The sequence below is a fragment of the Pholcus phalangioides genome, unplaced genomic scaffold, assembly GCF_987345545.1.
Source record: "Pholcus phalangioides strain wild (caught in Gottingen) unplaced genomic scaffold, Ppha-v1.0 ptg000172l_1, whole genome shotgun sequence".
In the NCBI taxonomy this organism is placed as follows: domain Eukaryota; kingdom Metazoa; phylum Arthropoda; class Arachnida; order Araneae; family Pholcidae; genus Pholcus; species Pholcus phalangioides.
In genome coordinates this window covers 3,277,627-3,296,641 of record NW_028301637.1, presented here as the reverse complement: position 1 = coordinate 3,296,641, position 19,015 = coordinate 3,277,627, and the positions used below count along the sequence as shown (strand labels likewise).

Here is a 19,015-nt window from a genome sequence, read left to right as displayed (position 1 = left end):
ATTAAACATCAATAATGGTTGACCAAATTCTGCCGGGTAGAATCAAAAGTGATCTAGAAAAAAATATTTAAATATTCACCTAAAAATCTGAATAGAGAACTAGATTCTTAATAAAACTGAATTTCCAAAAAGTGAATGAAAGTATTAGAAAAAATCCATTTAATATTATTTGATATAAAGTTCTTTTCTAAAACACTACATTTTTGGAATTTGAAAATTATTTTTTCAAGGGTGTCCATTAGCTAAACATACTATGAGTGCCACTAAAGTATGTTCTTGATGCCATTCAAGAAATAAATCTAAAAATTCAAAGATTTTTCCCATCAAACTGAATAAAAAAAAAATTAAGATTTTTTTTTTTTCTAACTTTAAACATGAAGTTTCATAGAAAATAATACAGGATAGAGTTAATGTATCATTTTCTATGGCATAAATATATGTAAGTCATCATTCAAGTATATTTTGCCACTAAAACAAAAAGAATGTTTCTCATTTTTTCTGTTCAAATTTATAAAAATGAGCATTGACTGCATATTCAACTTTAGATATTTCTATTATATTAACATGCCTTTTTTACTCTTGCAAGTTTTTTTTTTGCCGCTAACTTTTGACATTTCACCATGTTATATAACATAATTGTTCTTATATGATAAGGTAATAAATTGTGCAAAACAAAATCATCACATTTAAGAATGAAATTTCAAATAATGAGCATGTTTTATTCTGGCTGTAATATAGGCCCATAAAACTCTGAAAAACTAGTTGTGGTTAAAAGAAACATCCAGTTCACTGTTGAATAACTTCCTTCTCTTTAACACCATCTTTGGAATATCATTTTCATCCACCATCATGTTGTCATTGACTTTTTTCCCTGTTTGAATAGGCAATTTTGACGGTGGTCGATTGTGTTTATTTTTCTTAGGTGTTGGCTCTCTATTAACCGAACCCTTTCCGAGACTAGGACGAACACTCCCAAGACGCTTATATGGCTGCAGCGGAAAGGTCTTTTTTACACTTGCCGCTTCATTGATAGTTTTGTTCTTTGAGAAGCAATTATCAAAACATAATGGATTTGTCAGTTGTGGAACTACAGTTCTGGATGCATGTACGGACTTTAGATTTTTCAGTTCATTCTGTAGAGTTTCAATATCAGTTTTATACTGCATTTCCAGCTTCTGATATTTCTGACAAAGGAAAAAAAACATGTTTGAAATATTTACATTGTACTGATAAAATTCCAAGATGCAGTCTCTAAACCATCTGACTACTGACAGTACTTTAAAGTAACAGATTAGATAATTTATTATGCTGTGTTTTAAAAAAAGTATTTTTTTTTTTTTTGTCTTTAATTTGAGCCAAAATAACTTTCAATAACTTAATAATTTTCATAATAAAATATTATCATTATATTTATTATCAAGGCCATAGCAAGAGGTGCGACCAGGGGATTCGTCTCCTGTCTCCCGAAAAGTGAAAAAAATACTGATATGCATGGAATAATGTGCCTAAGTTTATTGTTTTATCACTTTGGCCCTCAATAAATTTCTGGCTGCAACCCTTTTTATTAACACATTCTTCTTATTTTACTTTTCATAATGTGGTAGTTAAAGTTGGAAGAAAGATCTTCAAGGAAAAAAGGATATAGAAAAAAAAGCAAGAAATATCTTTTTGGAAGAAAGTCATAGAAGATTATTCCACAGTGATCCCACCAGACAGACAATATGACCACCTTGTGTGTCAGTGTGCATCTGGCGACATTTTGCCCTCGCACCAGGCAATTTCTAGCTTGATTGTCGAGGGGAGTGTCCATAGTAGAAACAAATTCCCCTTCAAACATTTTACTCACGTTGCATTGATCCTAGAGGCATACTTCAAATTAGAAAAAATTATGCCTCATATGGACACCCTGCTTAAAAACCTAATTAGAAAATTGTTGCCTTGTCTCTCTTAAGGCCAACAGAAAAAATTCACATTTCTAAGTGCAATATTCATAGAGATGTTTGAATTCAAAATTGGGGGAAATTTCGGAAAAAAACAGCATAAACTAAGGATCTAATTATCTCCTTTCCCTGATTTATGCTGTTCTTTCCCAACTTTCCTCTAATTTTTAGAGTTCAAATCTCTGCCAACACTCAGAAACAGGGAATTTTTTTTTGTTGTTGTTGGCCTCACAAGAGACACAGCAACAACTTTCTAATTAGGTTTTTGTAACAGGGTGTTCATATAAAAAAATTAATTTTCATACTTCAATTACTACACAACCCCTTGCAATAGGGTTCTCAAACTCTTTGCAACTGCAGTACCCCTTTTCCTAATCAACATTTATCCACAGCTCCCCAGAGTAGTTTAAAAAATAATTTCTTTGAAAAACCTTTGTCAGGGTCGCTGTCCCACGGCACCCTTGACAAATATTGGCACTGAGATGCACAGTTTGAGAACCCCTGCCTTGTTATAATTGGAACTACAGGAATACTGCCGATTACATCTAATTAGAAGTATGCCTGTGGGATCAGCGGTTTCCTAGTAAAATGTGGTACATTGTTATTGCACAAAAACTTTCAATTTCAAGGATTTCATGTTAAAAATTTAGAACACTATAACACACGAAGAATGATAAGCATGTAATAGTTCCAATCATACCTTTCTGAATATATCATCACACTTTGTTGTGGTAGGCTGATATTGTTTGTTGTTGGATATCTCCAGCTTCAATATCTCAATTTTTTCTTCATACTAAACAATATAAATGGATTACATAAATGATGGGGGTCACTAAACATAGGATGAATATTTTAGCTTTTTTTATATGAATATAAAAATATCAATGTAAATACTGTTACACATTCACATAAAATTCAATTTTTTTTTGGAATTAGCCATTTCCTCAATACATCAAACACAAAATTGTAAGGGTGATATCCTGTAAGATTGTAAGACAAGATAATAGTATATTTATAAAGCAAAAGTTAAAAGCACAGAAAAAAAAAACCTTTCACCTGCTCTACATCTAAAATAATAGACCTTGTCACCTTGTTGTAAGAAAAGATAATAACTGAGAGAACAATAAAAAATCAAATGCCTCTATTGAGCCATTGAATCAAGTTTACTGTTTTCAGCCTAGAAAAGATGACTACGTAGGAAATCAGAAGGTGTACCCCCATCTACCTTTCTTGTTAATCATTTCTGTACCCAGTTCAAAATGTCCCTAATCTGGCTAGAGTAACCACTGTGATCCATGTAAGTGTAGCACTGCTATCACAATGGATTCAGATGGTGGTGAAGGAAAATGCAAGAAAAAAAAGCCGATGGTGTTTTCAGTCATGGACTGAAATACCATTTCTCAAGGGATACATAGAATGTACAGTACATCAAAAAAATATAGTAATCTACATTGGACAAATCTATTCAATGGCTGAATTAAAAGAAAAAAATCTTATCTTGGCTTGACCTTTTCGAAGTCTGTGGGAAGTATCGGCTCAAGGCGCGAATACGAGCCGATCTCCCCTTTAAAAAGTCTTGCCACAGAGAGCAACAGACCTACGAACAGTACAAATGTAATTCAATCATAACACAACACTACATATACATTCAGACTGTTAGGCGCACAGCTCTCAGAGACCGTCCATCCCTTTGGGAAAGAGCGCAAACCATCCCAAGATGGTCTCTCTGGGCGGTCAGCGGTCATGTCTGTCTGTCTGTGGGAAGTATATTTCCCTTGCCTACTACTTATTTATCCTTTGCAGCCTACAAGATATCTCTTGCCTCCATAAAAGTCTCTTATTTCAACATTGACATGTTTAGAACATACACTTTAAAGTTTTTTGCTCAATGGAAAACTTTTCCCTCCTATACCCCTTAGTTTGCACCTGCTGAAAGGCAAAAAAACCCAATTTCATTAAAGAAGATATGGTATTTTGAAGGAGGAAGGGGTTCGTGATTTCTAATTGCTGTTTAAAGCGTTAAATACTCTTTTGAGAAGTGCTTTTCTCCCTGTGATAGTTTTGCATTGCAATTATATGATTGGGATCATTGATTGCTACCACAAGATTGTGAATTTTTAGGGGGGATAAACACTTTCCCCCTAAAAAACTTGAGGGTGGAAACATATTCATTAAAATAAAAGTTATTTCCTTCAATGATATTCTCAAATAATAATAGATCACAAAAAAAGAAAAATTCAGATATTGGAAAGAGAAAAAATGTCACTTTAAAGGGTTAAAAGAGAAAAAAATTTCAATTTTAGAGAAGTATTATGGAAAAAAATATGTCAGTGCAATACAGCGGTACAACTGAACATTTTGCAGCCTATTTTTATGCGAAAAAAAAGTTATCATTTCCATCAGAAGTGGAGCATATGATCATCATACTTCCTTCTGAATTTCTTTAGGATATAGTTATCAAATGGTTATCGTTATCAGAAACACACTGAATCCCGATGTGATCACATTAAGCAGCATGCACATTTCTTTCTCTTGATTGGGATGTTCTAATTTTTCCCCTTGTTCTGATTTCATGCAGCACAAGTCACCAGATTTTGTTCAGTCAGAATATGTGAAATTTAAATTACAGTGAGACCTCAGTATAACATCCCCCCCCCCCAAGGTACCAAATAAAAAGACTTCATAAATGGTAACTTAAACCTTACAGTGACAATCCAGAGATATCTTTGGTACTCTCAAAATGGGAACCCAGAGCACACATTTAGTAAGTTTTCTTCATCTGATTCCCCCATCCTGTCAATTAACTGCCCAAAGCTAGGCAAAGGTCAGCTTCGGTTCAAAGTTAACAGAAGGGAGAGAGAAAGGGTATTTTTCCTTTACCTTCGAGGTTGTATACGATTATGCTCACAACATAAATAATAGAAAACTACCTTTTTTCCTTCCTCATTTTTATTATTATTTTTCGTTAGGGGGGGGGGGTGCATATTTATCAGCACGCAATCGAAAAAAAAAGTTTTTGCTTTTCTTGAAAATAGACTGCAATTTCTAGAAGGTTTAGCAATTTCTACTGTGGATCAGGGAAATTAAAAAAAATGCTTAAAGGCAGTTATGGGCATCTTTTTCTCAGCCACTTCGTTGGGAGTTTTGCCTGTTGTGGCCTTGTATTTGTATAATCCTAATTAATTAATTATGCTTTGCAGGGACTTATGGCTGATGTCATGGGTGGAATGATGTTGAAAGTGATTGACATTATACAAGGTCTTACCATGATTTCACACCATAGTTGTCATTCACCATGCTTTCTGAGAGGGATCCATAAACAGAAGATGTGTATTCACAAAAAAAAAAAAAAAATTAACAGAAAGGTTATACTTATTAAATTTAGAATTGAAAAAGGGATCTAGCAGTATTATTAATTTTAATTGAAAAGAAAAAATGCATATTTTTCATTATAGCTCAAGTATATGCAAAAGATACCTCGATTTTCAATTTCAATTTTTCCTCTTCAACAGTTGCATCAAATTTATTCACAAAGTCTTCTAGTTCACATATCTTGTGGTCTTTCTCTTTCAGTTTATCAAGAAGCACTGATATTTCTTCTTGTTCTATATAAATATAATCAATAAAAACCAAATTTATTATATCATATGAAATAATACAAATAACCAAATTTATTACTAGTATCATGAAATTTAAATCTGAAAAAATCTAGGCATTTAAATATATATATTTTTTAAAAATTCATCACATCAATTTCATTCAAGTTTATGTGTTCCATCATGACGTTATAAAGCTTTAAATTTTTTTATTGGGCACATAAATCAACAACCCTGAAGATCGAAAAAAAAAATTGTGCAGACCTTGCGGACTTGTCTTGGGCTATCCATTCAAACCTTAAACTTTGCACATACAGTAGATGCTGCTTAGCAGAATCACAAATAATGCTATAATTTGGTTATTGTAATCACAGAAAATTTTGTGATAACAGATTTGCAAATTACAGAATTTACCAATATCGTAACGAGGGGAAAAATAAGAAAAAATATTCCATCAAGATTTTGGTTTACATTATCTTTTTTTTTGTTGATTTTTTTTTTTTTTTGTGCATTTTGAAGCTAATTTAATGATATAATTTTTAAATATAAGTAAGGTAATAAAATAAAGATAGACCATGAAAAAACTTAAACGTTAAGTATAATAACATACTTTTTTCTTCAAACTCTTCAGCGACTTTTTCCAGCTCCTTTTGATGACATTTCTCAAGAGATACAATTTTGTTCATCAAATCATTAACTTTGTTCTCATTTTCCTAAAATATTGTATCAATATACAATATAAGCATCTTCAAATAATTTTACACAGATTAATAAAAGATTTTAGAAATACAACATTTTTTTTGTTTTTCAAGAAGCATAAAGGAAATAAAAACTTAATTCTCATGCTTTGTATTTTCTAGATCTAAATCCTTTTATACTCCTCAGTCCTGGCATCATCTGTAGGAGACACTTTGTAGCCAGGAGGCAACCCCACTACACTGCCTTAATGGAGATATAAGCCATTGTCCTTATGAACAATGGTGTGTTCCATCATGATGTTATAAAGCTTTAAATTTTTTTATTGGGCACATAAATCAACAACCCTGAAGATCGAAAAAAAAAATTGTGCAGACCTTGTGGACTACATTTGGAGTACATTTGGAACACCTTTTATTCAAGAAATATTAAATTATAACAAGCAAATCATCAAATTATGTTAGATGGTGATCCAATAACAGCATTAACACTTGTATAAAGAATCATTGAAAGCATTAATTATCTAATGGTGTAGGCCTACTGAACATCCATAATAGCAGAGCGTGCTGTCATGCTGATTGAATTGCTATAATTTGCTAATTTTTTTTCTTTAATTTAATTTGAAATCATCTATATGAATTGTCGAGAGATTATTTCATAGTCAAAATCTGTCAGAAATCATCATTAAGATGCAAATTTTCCATGTATCATAGCAGTCTGGATAAACAGGTGTTGGTATTGATTATTAAGATCTACATTTCTTTGCCTCGATTTGTAATGCTACTAGTTTTTCCTATTCACAGTTCAATTTGTGTCCTTAGTATTCCAGATATTGACTGTGTCCAGGCAGGAATGCGCAATTCATCTTCCAGGTGGAGGGCAAATGCTTGGGATCATGTATGTGATAGCAAGAAGTCTGGATATGCATATGAGTTGGGATCATGGTCATTTGTACAACAGCTTTTCTTGTTGTGAAGCGTATGGAGATATTTCTTTAGATTATTGATAATATCTTTCAACTTTTTTGCATTTATTTGGCTTCTTAACAAACATTGTTTCCATAGGAAGGCTCTGGAAAGCTCTACTGGGCCAAAATGTTAAGGTTGTGTTCTTGAACACTGTTACATAATGGAGAAGTGAACCTTTAGCTCCATAAAGTGTAGGAGACACTAGACTGCACTTCAAAAAAATTCCACCAAGCTATATAAAATGCTCAGAGACCTTAAAATTAGTTCAAGATGACGTAAAAATTTGTTAGTAGATTATTTATGCTCATTTGTGGACAGAAACTAATTTTATGCAGTTTCACAATTAAAAAAAGGATGTAAAATAAGTAAAATTCAAAGTTTTGTGCAGGACTGAGGAGGTTATTAAGGATTTCAAATTAGATCACTAAATTTATGTGGAGGGGCTTTAAATAGGTCTTCTTTATTAGAGCTTCATGCAGTATAACAACCCATCTCAAAAATTGAAACTGGAAATACATTAATGAAGAGAATAAGGAAGGAATTAAGAGAGCAAAAATAGTTCCAACATTCGTTACTGGAGGACAATTTCCAAAGGATGTCTGAAGTGTGTTAGGCATGTGGGTGGTCAGCTCAAGCTTTCTGTAGGATATATCCATTTTTTAATTAATTTCTGAGGGTTCTTTCCCTGTGATATTAAATACTGTTGGGTGCACAAACACAAATAATAGTGTGTGCGCGCACACACACACACACGCATGAACACAAATTTTTTCAAACTTTTGACTCATCTGCTCAAGCTTCATTGCATGGTGCCTAAACATTTCTAGCAGAATAATTTCCATTCTCTTTTTTTTTCACTAATCAATGTGACTTCAAGTTCAAAAAGAATGTGTTCGGTTGCTAAAACTTTTTTTAAAAAGATTGTGATACCACACCAGAAGGTTTGAGACTTTAATGTCTTTGGTGGGGCTTTGAAAATTCTCTCTATCCCTTCACTAAAACATTCCAAAGCTATTACAGTTGTAATAAGCCCAGAAAAGAAGCTGATTATTGACATCATGTACAGATATCACCGGAACTAGGGGGGCAACTGCACACGGTGGCAGTTTTAGGTGTGAACAAAGAATACTGTTATAAAATTGCTGAAGTTTAAAGTTGGGGGGGGGGGGATCCTAGTTACGGTCCTGCATATCACCACATACACTACTAAACCACACATGCACTTTGTCCACATTCCTCTAAGGAATTTCTAACGAATTGGTACATGTGTTTTGAACCTAACATGAGGTTTATTATTTATAATGCTTGTAATGTGTAGTGCTGCCATCAGCCATCAATTTTTCTAACTCTGAGTGAAGTGCAATGATTGAATAATTGTACCACTGTAGGCAAGTTGCTCCCTGTGGCGAGACATTTTACAGGGAAGATAGGCTCTCATTCATGCCTCAAAGTTGGAAACCACAGAAAACCAACTTCAGTCGACCATAACATACGCTGGAGCTAATTGAAAACAAGAATGCCACCGGTTGAAAAGAAAAGTACTAGCAACAAGAACAATAACTTTTCAATTGCATAAAGGAGATCCCACTTATAAATTTCCTTTTTAGAACATTTTATTGCTTAGTTTGACTTATTTTCGCATTCCCAGCTTTTACTAATACTCATTGAGATTTATTTTTTAAAGTGTTTTCCCACTCACCAAGTTTTTTCATGACTTGTTTTTTAAAAACATTATAAGCAGGATCTACTGCAGTTACATACAAGCACTTCCAACTTATGGACTTCCACACACCTTATGAACAAACTTATAACAAACACCTTATGAAAAAAATTAATATAATGTAGTACAGTGATACCTCAGCTAACAAACACCTCGGCTTACAAATTTTTCAACTCTGGGGGCAACAGAAGCTCTAATTTCTGCTGCAGATGCAGTAGGATGCGCCACAGCCCTGCGGCGAATACGGCGGTCTTCCCTCTCAGTAGTGGCCCGTGTGTGGAAGAACCCCAGTCTTCTTGAGATAGTGCCTCCTGTGACCACTGCTGCCAACAATTATGCACAGTGGATACATCCCTGCCAAGTCTGCGCAATATCGCAGAAAGAAAATCCATCTTCTCATAGCCCTATTACACGGCCTCGTTCAAACTCATTAAGCTGATGATACTGCTTTCTTTGTCTCCTTACAGGCATTCTTGACTCAAACGTAGCTCACAATGTCCAATCTGGACGATAAATAAAGCTCTCACAAAATTCACATCGCGTATTTAAAGCAAGGTTGGGTTTTTGACATGACAAGTGTCAAAAACAGGTTTAAACTGTCAAAAACCTAAATGAATGCTTTTTGATAATGTTTTGCACACAATAGGTATATAACATGATGAAAAACTTATTTTTTTTTTTATTACCATGTTTTATTTTTAAACATTAGTTTATTACAATAATTAAAACAAAATAATTATAATTTGCAATTTTGAATTTTTCAACATAAGAGTCTAGAACATATAAAATATAGTTTTGTGGTTCATTTTATCTAAGCTACTGATTACCTGTGTTCAATTTATGGAATGGAATTTAAGTGGAATAGAGCAACTTATTCAAGATATGTATGATAGGGGCATCACAGAGCTAGGTTTTAGACTTCAGAAATCATAAATCAGTATTAAAACAGTAAAAAGATTATTGTCAATGTTGTCAAATAGTTTTTTTAACCTGATAGATATGCTAAATAAAAAAATACTTTTATGTAGATTAAAATTATTTTTAGGTTAATTATTTAAAAGGTTTTATATTTGGAATTATAATTACTGAGAATCTATTTTGATATTTAAAATTTTCTGACCTACCCAAAATTTTATTCCATGTAAAAATTCTCACACAGAATCTGTTAATACACTAACTAAACTCATTTATTTTCATCTAAATATTTCTTAGAGCTCAGGGTGCATACATTCACAGTTTTAAAGAGTATTTTCAACCAAAGCAGAGCTGACAGGACTTGATACCCAAAGCATTTGTTTTGCACATTTAAAATTACACATAACTTCAATTGGGAAACCATTGTAAAGGCGACGGCAATGAGAAGATGTAAATTTCGTTTCTAAAGACATGAACATTTATTTACACACACACGGACAAGTTATACGCGACATCCATACTCTATGACGAAATACAATCAACTCCTTAAAACGTTCGAAAAACTCTTTGGCCATCCGTTGCTAGGTTACCATCCATCACAAGGCGAAAAGCGCTACAACGAGAAAACGTGACATCGTGACGTCACAGAGTATCGTTTATGATCGGTCGCTACACACTCCCCCCCTAGTGTCAACGAAATTTGTGGTCGAATATCTGTCGGGGAAGTGGACGTGACGACCGGAGCGAGTCACAGTTGCTGGTACTGCTTGTGCTGGCAACGCTGTACTGGATGGCTGTATGGGCACTTCTGAAGGTACCTTAAAGCTATCTCCAAGGAAAGCTGGAATCAAACGATCAATGGAGATCCTCTTGCTTGCCCCATTGATGCCAATGTCGAAAAATTTTTCTCTGCGATCTTTGACAGGAAACGGGCCTTGATATGTTGGTTGTAAGGCAGGATGTGGTGCGTCGGTGCGTACGAAGACATGCGACGCGGATTGCAGATCACTAGGTATATACGTCGGCATGTATCCGTGAGTTGTTGTAGGCACCGGCTTCATTGAACGCATTAGCTTTTGGATTTGATGGACGAAATCGGATTGTATAATGTCTGGTGTTTTCGAAAAATACTCGCCGGGCAACTGCAATGGTGTTCCGTACAGGATTTCTGCGGAAGAGCATTTCAGGTCTTCTTTCACTGCTGCTCTTAGACCCAGTAGGGCGAATGGAAGAGCATCAACCCAAGCAGGATTCGATTGAATACGGCATCTCAGGGCAGTTTTCAGCGATCGGTGTTGTCTCTCGATTAGCCCATTTGCTTGTGGATGATAAGCAGTCGTTTTATGATGTTGGAATCCTAGATATCTGCTCAAGCTTTGGAAAAGCTGGCTCTCGAACTGTCTGCCCTGGTCGGTGGTGATCCTGTGCGGTATGCCGAATCTTGAAAACCAAGTGGCAATTAATGTTTTGGCGACTGTTTCGGCAGTTTGGTCTGGCATTGGAGAGGCTTCGATCCACCTGGAGAATCTGTCTATCATCGTTAGGAGGTACCGAGAACCTTGGCATAATGGTAATGGACCAACTATGTCAAGATTGATATGCTGAAATCGGTTGTTAGGTACCTTGAATTCAGCCAGCGCGCATCGAGTGTGTCGGTGAACTTTAGAGCGTTGGCATGGAATACATGCTCTAGTCCACTCATGACAGTCAGATCTAATTGAAGGCCAAACAAATCTGTCGCTCAGCAGTTTTGATGTTGCTCGGATGCCAGGATGTGATAAGCAATGCAATGATTCAAACGCTCGTCGTCGTTGAGAAATTGGTACAAAAGGCCTTATTTTGCCGTTTGACACATCACACCAAATTTCGGCTGTTGCGTCAGGAAGGCTGAGTTTTTTCAGTTGTAAAGATGATACACTAGAATTTAAGATGGTTTTGAGATCGTTGTCATTCTCTTGGTCAGCTGCGAGTTGCACATAATCTAAAGGTGTGGGTACAGAAATGGCCGATATTCTAGAAAGAGTATCAGCTGGAATATTTTCGACACCTTTTATATGAAGAATTTCTGTTGTGAATTGGCTGATAAAGTTCAACTGTCGTAGCTGGCGTGGTGAGCACTTTTCTGGTTTCTGCCTGAACGCATAAACCAACGGCTTATGGTCACTACAAATACAGAATTGTCTTGCTTCTAGCATATACCTGAAGTGCTTGACAGCAGAATAAGCTGCAAGTAATTCTCTATCGTATGCAGAATAACTTCTTTGTGCGCTTGAAAGCTTCTTTGAGAAGAATGCAAGTGGTTGTAGCTGATTATCGTTAGATACTTGATGCAAGGCGGCACCTATAGCAAAATCACTGGCGTCCACATGTAAAACTAATGGTGATGATGCTGAAGGATGGTGCAAAAGAGTGGCATTAGCGAGCTGCGTTTTGCATTTTTCGAATGCTTGTCTGGTCTCAAGAGTCCAAGGAACTGATGTCTTGTCATTCTTCTTGGTGCTGGACAAGAAGGAATGAAGTGGTGCTTGCACAGCTGCTGTAGATGGTAGAAATCGCCTGTAAAAGTTCAAAGTTCCCAGAAATCTTCGCAGCTGCTTGATGTTTTCTGGAAGAGGAAATTCTTGGATTGCACGAACTCTGTCCGGGAGAGGCTTCGAGCCGTGTTCATTGACCAAATAGCCCAGGAAGGAAATTTCTGGTACATTGAACACGCATTTAGATGTGTTGATTGTCAGTCCGTACTTATCGAGTCTTTCAAACACTTCTCTAAGGTGCTTGTGATGTTGCTCTGCGTCATGGCTGGCGATGAGCACGTCATCAAGATACGAGAAACAGAAGTCGAGATTGCGTAGCACCTCGTGGATGAAGCGTTGGAACGTTTGTGCAGCGTTTGAGAGTCCGAACGGCATGACTACGAATTCAAACAAACCAAAGGGAGTTATGATTGCTGTCTTGGGAATGTCGTCGGGATTTACAGGAATATGATGAAATGCTTTGACCAGATCTATTTTAGAGAAAATTTTACATCCAAGCAGATTCTGCGCAAAGTCCTGTATATGTGGCACTGGGTAGTTATCCGGCACAGTAATTCGATTCAGACTTCGATAATCACCAGTTGGTCTCCACTCATTCGGTCCTTTTGAAACCATGTGCAACGGGGAAGCCCAGTTTGATTTCGATGGACGACATATACCTTGATCCAACATCATCTGGAATTCGGTCTTGGCAATCTTGAGTTGAGCTGGATGCAATCTGCGTGGCTTTGCGAAAACAGGAGGACCTTTAGTTTCTATGTAGTGCAAGGTATTATGGGAAGCTTTCCTCGAAAACGGACGAGGTCTCGTTAATTCGGGAAATTCCTTCAAAATTTCAGTTATAGCACTGTTTCCTGAGATTGTTTTAATCGTTGTCGAAGGTCCATTGTAAGTAAAACCTTTACATGTGAGAGAAGTGAGTGGATCTATAAGTCGCTTGTTTTTGATATCGATGATGAGTCCGTAGTGAGCAAGGAAATCCGATCCGATAATTGGTCTCTCAACGTCAGCGAGGGTGAAATGCCATTTGTAATTCCGCCGTAAGTTCAAGTCCAATTCCAGGAGTTTCAAACCGTAGGTAGATATACGGGAACTATTTGCAGCGAAAAGCTCAAAAGTTGTTGGTTTGCCGTTGCCTTTGTAAGGTAAAATTGATATATCAGCTCCAGAGTCAATTAAAAACTTCATGCCGCTTTTCCTTTCCATAATGAACAAACGGCTATGGTGAAGACTGCTATCGCCGCCATCGCATGCCGTTACTGCGGGGGGCTTGGACCGTTTCCCTGGATATTCTGAGCGTTGTAAGCGCAGGGGGACTTGCATCTGAAAGCTTTATTTCCGAACCTGCTATGATAATAACACACTTTAGGGTTTTCATCAGAGTCTCGATATCGCGAGCGATTCCTAGAACCAGAATAACGTCGGTCTCGACTGGAGTTTCGATAGCGGTTCCGGCTATTCCTCGGATATTTGCTCAACTGCTCAACTCTTTTAGTCAGCTCCGAGATTTGCAGTTTAAGGTCTCTTATTTCCGAGCAAGACGAGGCTTCTGCTACATGACCGTAATTGGATTCGGTGAGCTCAGCTACTCGATCAGCTAACTCGGCTAGCTTGTCCAGTTCTTCACTGCTAGCTGCTAACACCGTTTGTATACTCTTTGGTAGCCGTTGAAGCCACAAATTTTTGAGGAAAGTCTCATCGCTAATTCGCCCTGTCGAAAGCTCACGCATTTTACGTAGCAATGTACTAGGCTTCTGATCACCTAGGGATAGGTCTTCTAACAATATCTTGACTTCTTTCGCGGCTGAATGTTTATACACAGCGAGAAGTCTCTCCTTGAGTTTCGAGAACGGATCCGATGCGGGAGGATCGAAAACAATGTCACTTACCGTTGACAAGATCTCCACATCTAGGCAGTTGACTAGGTAGTTATACTTGGTTCCTTCGGCAGTAACATGGTTGATCTTGAAGGCAGCGTCGAGCTGGACGAAAAAAAGTTTGATATTGTCCTTCGAGAATGTCGGCAGTTTCGCGTGGACAGCTTGAACTCGAAGATTGCTCTCTTGCTGTTCAGCCATGGCGATAAGTTCTTGGCAGGTTCGGGATCACGTCCGGGTCACCAGTAAAGGCGACGGCAATGAGAAGATGTAAATTTCGTTTTTAAAGACATGAACATTTATTTACACACACACGGACAAGTTATACGCGACATCCATACTCTATGACGAAATACAATCAACTCCTTAAAACGTTCGAAAAACTCTTTGGCCATCCGTTGCTAGGTTACCATCCATCACAAGGCGAAAAGCGCTACAACGAGAAAACGTGACATCGTGACGTCACAGAGTATCGTTTATGATCGGTCACTACAATTGCATCATAAATGCTAGTAAATATACCATATCATAGTGCAGAAGTAAGAATAACTAAGTTTGACTAAGGATAAGTTACAGGAGTTTCTTAAGCTTCATGTACAAGCAAGCATTGCCAAATTAAATGACATTTTAGTTCTACAATTAAGTATTTTTATCGCTAGTTATATTTCAATGTTATGCACAATAAGAGTATCACAGTGATTATCTAGATAATTTAATAACAACAAAAATCAACATTATACAAATGCAATGCCACAACAGGCAAAATGCCCAACGAGGTGGCTGATAAAAAGATGCCCATAAAAATATGGATGACATATATTAAAAAAAAAAAAAACAGCAACCCAATTAAAAATGCAATTAATACAAATTATAAACAATATATACACATGATAAAATATTATGCAATGCCCATAAAGAATACTTATGGTTGTCTTATTCTAAGAATGGATAGCTTCTCGATTTACCCCAACATGTTTATCGTATTTCTTTTTAAACGTGTCAATTGTGTTAAAATTTACTACCTCCGGGGGTAAGCTATTCCATTTATTAACAACCCTATTAGAGAAAAATTCCCTGCGACACCATAACCTTGCATTGTCCCTCGCCAATCGATACTGGTGTCCCCTTGTAAAAGCAGTCGATTGGCGGTGTACTAAAAGTTCATGGTCCATCCTATCCATCCCATTGAAAATTTTAAACACTTCGATCATATCTCCTCGACACCTGCGTTCATCCAATGTAAACATATTCAAAAAATGAAGTCTCTCTTCATAACTCAAGCCCTGTGTGCCAATAAGGACACGCGTAGCTCTTCTCTGCACCCCTTCAACCAATTCTATGTCCCTCTGTAGGTATGGTCTCCAAAACCTTACAGCATACTCCAGTCCACGACGAACTAATCCTCAAAAAAGCGGAAGAATGACTTTACGGGAACGCGAAGAGACCTTTTTGAAAATGAGACCATTACATATATGATGTAATCAACTTTTTTTTTTAAACACTTATCGGTTGTAAAAAGAGTACAGCAGTTGGTTTATATCAAAGCATATGTATAAGCAGTTGAAGAAATTTTGGAAGGTCAAGAATCATCTTGAATCAGAGAATGTCAAATCATTCCATAGTTTTCCCTTCAGTGTTTATGCTATACTTTATTCAAATTGCATATTTTATTTAAAAAAACATATATGACGTGAATGTCGCTCTCCACTTGTTAATACAAGATATACAGAAGACTGGATGTTGTGAAGATATTTCTTATTTGAGATGTTAATTTTTTAAGGAAGGAAAAAACTCATCTCTGCCTCTACCTGGAGTCGAACCCGGGTCCTTCGATTGCCAGACGAGTGCTCTGACCACTAAGCTACAGAGGAGATAGAGATTTTCCTTCGCTAGAGCGTATATATGCCGAACAGAAACCGTGCAATGGACGGTGAAACCGATCAGCTAATAGCTCATGGACGACGAGCCACCAGAGGGCTATATATATATATCGTCGTCCATGAGCTATTAGCTGATCGGTTTCACCGTCCATTGCACGGTTTCTGTTCGGCATATATACGCTCTAGCGAAGGAAAATCTCTATCTCCTCTGTAGCTTAGTGGTCAGAGCACTCGTCCGGCAATCGATGGACCCGGGTTCGACTCCCGATAGAGGCAGAGATGAGTTTTTTCCTTCCTTAAATAATTAACATCTCAAATAAGAAATATCTTCACAACATCCAGTCTTCTGTATATCTTGTAAAAACATATATATTTTATCCAAAATAATTCTGTAGAGAGTAGAAAATTATTTTAGAATCATATTAAATATTTATTCTTTGTATAACATAGTCACTTCAAACATTACATGTAATTAACGTGTACATTTCCAAAGGAAATTTTTATATTGAAAAGCAATATTTGAGGTTTTTGACGTGACAGTTTAAACCATAAAAAACCTGTAAACCCTGATTTAAAGCAAACGTGAGCTGCATGATCATAGTGGCACTACTAGCGCCACTCTTATTTGTCTAGTGCGAAATTTGAATGAGCGTCATCTTTCAGATGTGCAAACACGCCTTCCATATTTCGTTTATCTAGCACAACTCCTTCTTGGTGTTGGGATTTTATTTTCCGCCAGTGTATATTATATTCAAATTAATTTTGGGTCATGTCTAGAACAAATCAAACAATTTTTTATAGAAACCTATGGATTTTGATTAATGAACATGATTCTGGAACTAATGATCTTGATCAGCCAAGATATCACTGTATTGGGCAGAAATGGATACAAATTCATCTGATAAGTGATGATGAGTATGATCATGATGAAAGAGTTGATTCATATTCAAATTAATTACTAACAAATATACTACCTTATTTGTTTTGAACATGAGATTCTTCATTTTATCTCTTTCCTTCAATAGATTCTTATTTTCCACTGAATTCAGGAGGTAAAAAAAAAAGTGAAAATAAATAATTTAACAGTCAAAAATTTTTAGATCTTCCTATTATAATTCTATACAATAATCAAGTCCACACTGTCTCAGGTGTATTATTTCTTGCTTCAGTGGGGAAAAAAAATAAAAAAAGAAATCAGTGCATGTATTTATTTGTATATTAAATAAATGAAATTAATATTCATAATTTTAATTAGACAATTTCATATCAATTATGAAATACACTGCTCAAAACAATTAGGGAAGCAAGCAAAAAAGTGAAAAAAACCGTGCGAGACAGCCACGTATTGGCATACAATGGATAGTACATGTGTATCAATGCGCAATACAGAAAAAAGATGTAAAAAAATTTGGAATTAAGCTTTAATTCTTTGAAAATATGGAAAAAACATGAAAAGATGATTTAGGGCAACAATTTGATTACATGTAAACGATAAAATAAAAGTACTGTTTAGACATAATGCATGAGTTTTAATAGGACGTGTGGTCTCCTCGAACAGCTAAGACTGCTGCACACCTGTTTGCCATGGATGCGATGAGGTTATCGATCAGACTTTAGGGAATACTGTTCCACTCCTCAAGAAGTGCAATCTGCAAGTCTCGGACAGTAACAGGCGGCCTTGGTCGCGCAGCAATGCGTCGTCCAACAAAATTAAGCAAAGATATATACCGATAAGTAACATAAAATGAATCATCCATAATTTAAAGCCTAGCAGGAAACGGAAGAAGAAAACTTCATATGCAAATCGAAGTTCATGATGTCAAAAACCAGAAAAAGGAGATAAGGGCAGAAATCGGGATGTTGCAGAAATGTCTGTTTTACTGCTGTAACTGTGAAATTCGATTGCGCAGTATTTTTTTTTTTGAGACAAGGTGACTTGAGGATGTCTCAACAACGTGATTTACCGGAATCCATGGCATGGCGTGTTATAGGCAGACTGGAATCCGGGCAAACACAATGTAGTGTCGCGGACGCTGTTGGAGTCGCCAGAAGTATTGTTGCAAGGCTGTGGAATCGATTCCAAGAAACAGGAAATGTTAGACGTCGACCAGGGCAAGGTCAGCCACGCGCCACTACAGCAACTGATGACCGGTATGTACGGTTAACAGCCCGTCGAAACAGAACAGAGAATGCTACGCAGCTGCAAAGACGGTTGCCCTTGGCAACAGGACGAAGGGTGTCCAGCCAAACAGTACGTAATCGGCTTCATGAGGGAGGGCTCTATGCACGTAGGCCAATGGTCTGCATTCCGTTGACCCCACACCAACGTGCAACCCGAAGAAGATGGGCTGCTGAACATCGAGATTGGGAGCAACATGATTAGAGCCAAGTGCTGTTTACAGACGAGTCCCGATTCAGTCTGGAGTGTGACACCCGACGTGTTCTGGTATGGAGGGACAGGGGCACTCGAAATAACCCTGCATTCCTGAAAGGTCACAATACAGACGAGCTGGTTGGATGGTATGGGGTGGAATCAGCATAGGCGGACGTACAGACCTGCATATCATTCGGAATGGCACTTTGACGGCCCGAAGGTATGCAGACGAGATACTGCGACCTCATGTCATCCCTTACGCTGGAGCCATTGGAGATTCCTTTTGTTTGACCAGGATGACCTGGATGACTTTTGGATGACCTTTGTTTTCCAGGATGATAATGCCCGACCTCATAGAGCTCGTCTGGTGGAGAACATGCTTGAAGCTGAAACAATACAGCGTATGGAATGGCCAGCGTGCTCTCCTGACCTGAATCCAATCGAGCATGTTTGGATTGCTAAGACTGCTGCACACCTGTTTGCCATGGATGCGATGAGGTTATCGATCAGAGTTG

The 19,015-nt window shown here is 37.0% G+C and overlaps 1 protein-coding gene across 2 annotated transcripts in view; it reads right to left on the bottom strand.

The window, feature by feature from the left end:
• Positions 1-693: 693 nt before the first annotated feature.
• Positions 694-19,015, bottom strand: part of LOC149063390 (uncharacterized) — a 35,494-nt gene continuing 17,172 nt past the window's right edge. For both annotated transcript variants that reach the window (XM_089255862.1, XM_089255861.1), the window contains exons 4-8: positions 17,101-17,165; positions 6,147-6,249; positions 5,418-5,545; positions 2,641-2,733; positions 694-1,184 (exon numbers count right to left, since the gene is read on the bottom strand). In XM_089255862.1, coding sequence (XP_089111988.1) covers positions 759-1,184; positions 2,641-2,733; positions 5,418-5,545; positions 6,147-6,249; positions 17,101-17,165 — 815 coding nt within the window. In that variant the 3' untranslated portion in view covers positions 694-758. The remainder of the gene's footprint in view (positions 1,185-2,640; positions 2,734-5,417; positions 5,546-6,146; positions 6,250-17,100; positions 17,166-19,015) is intronic.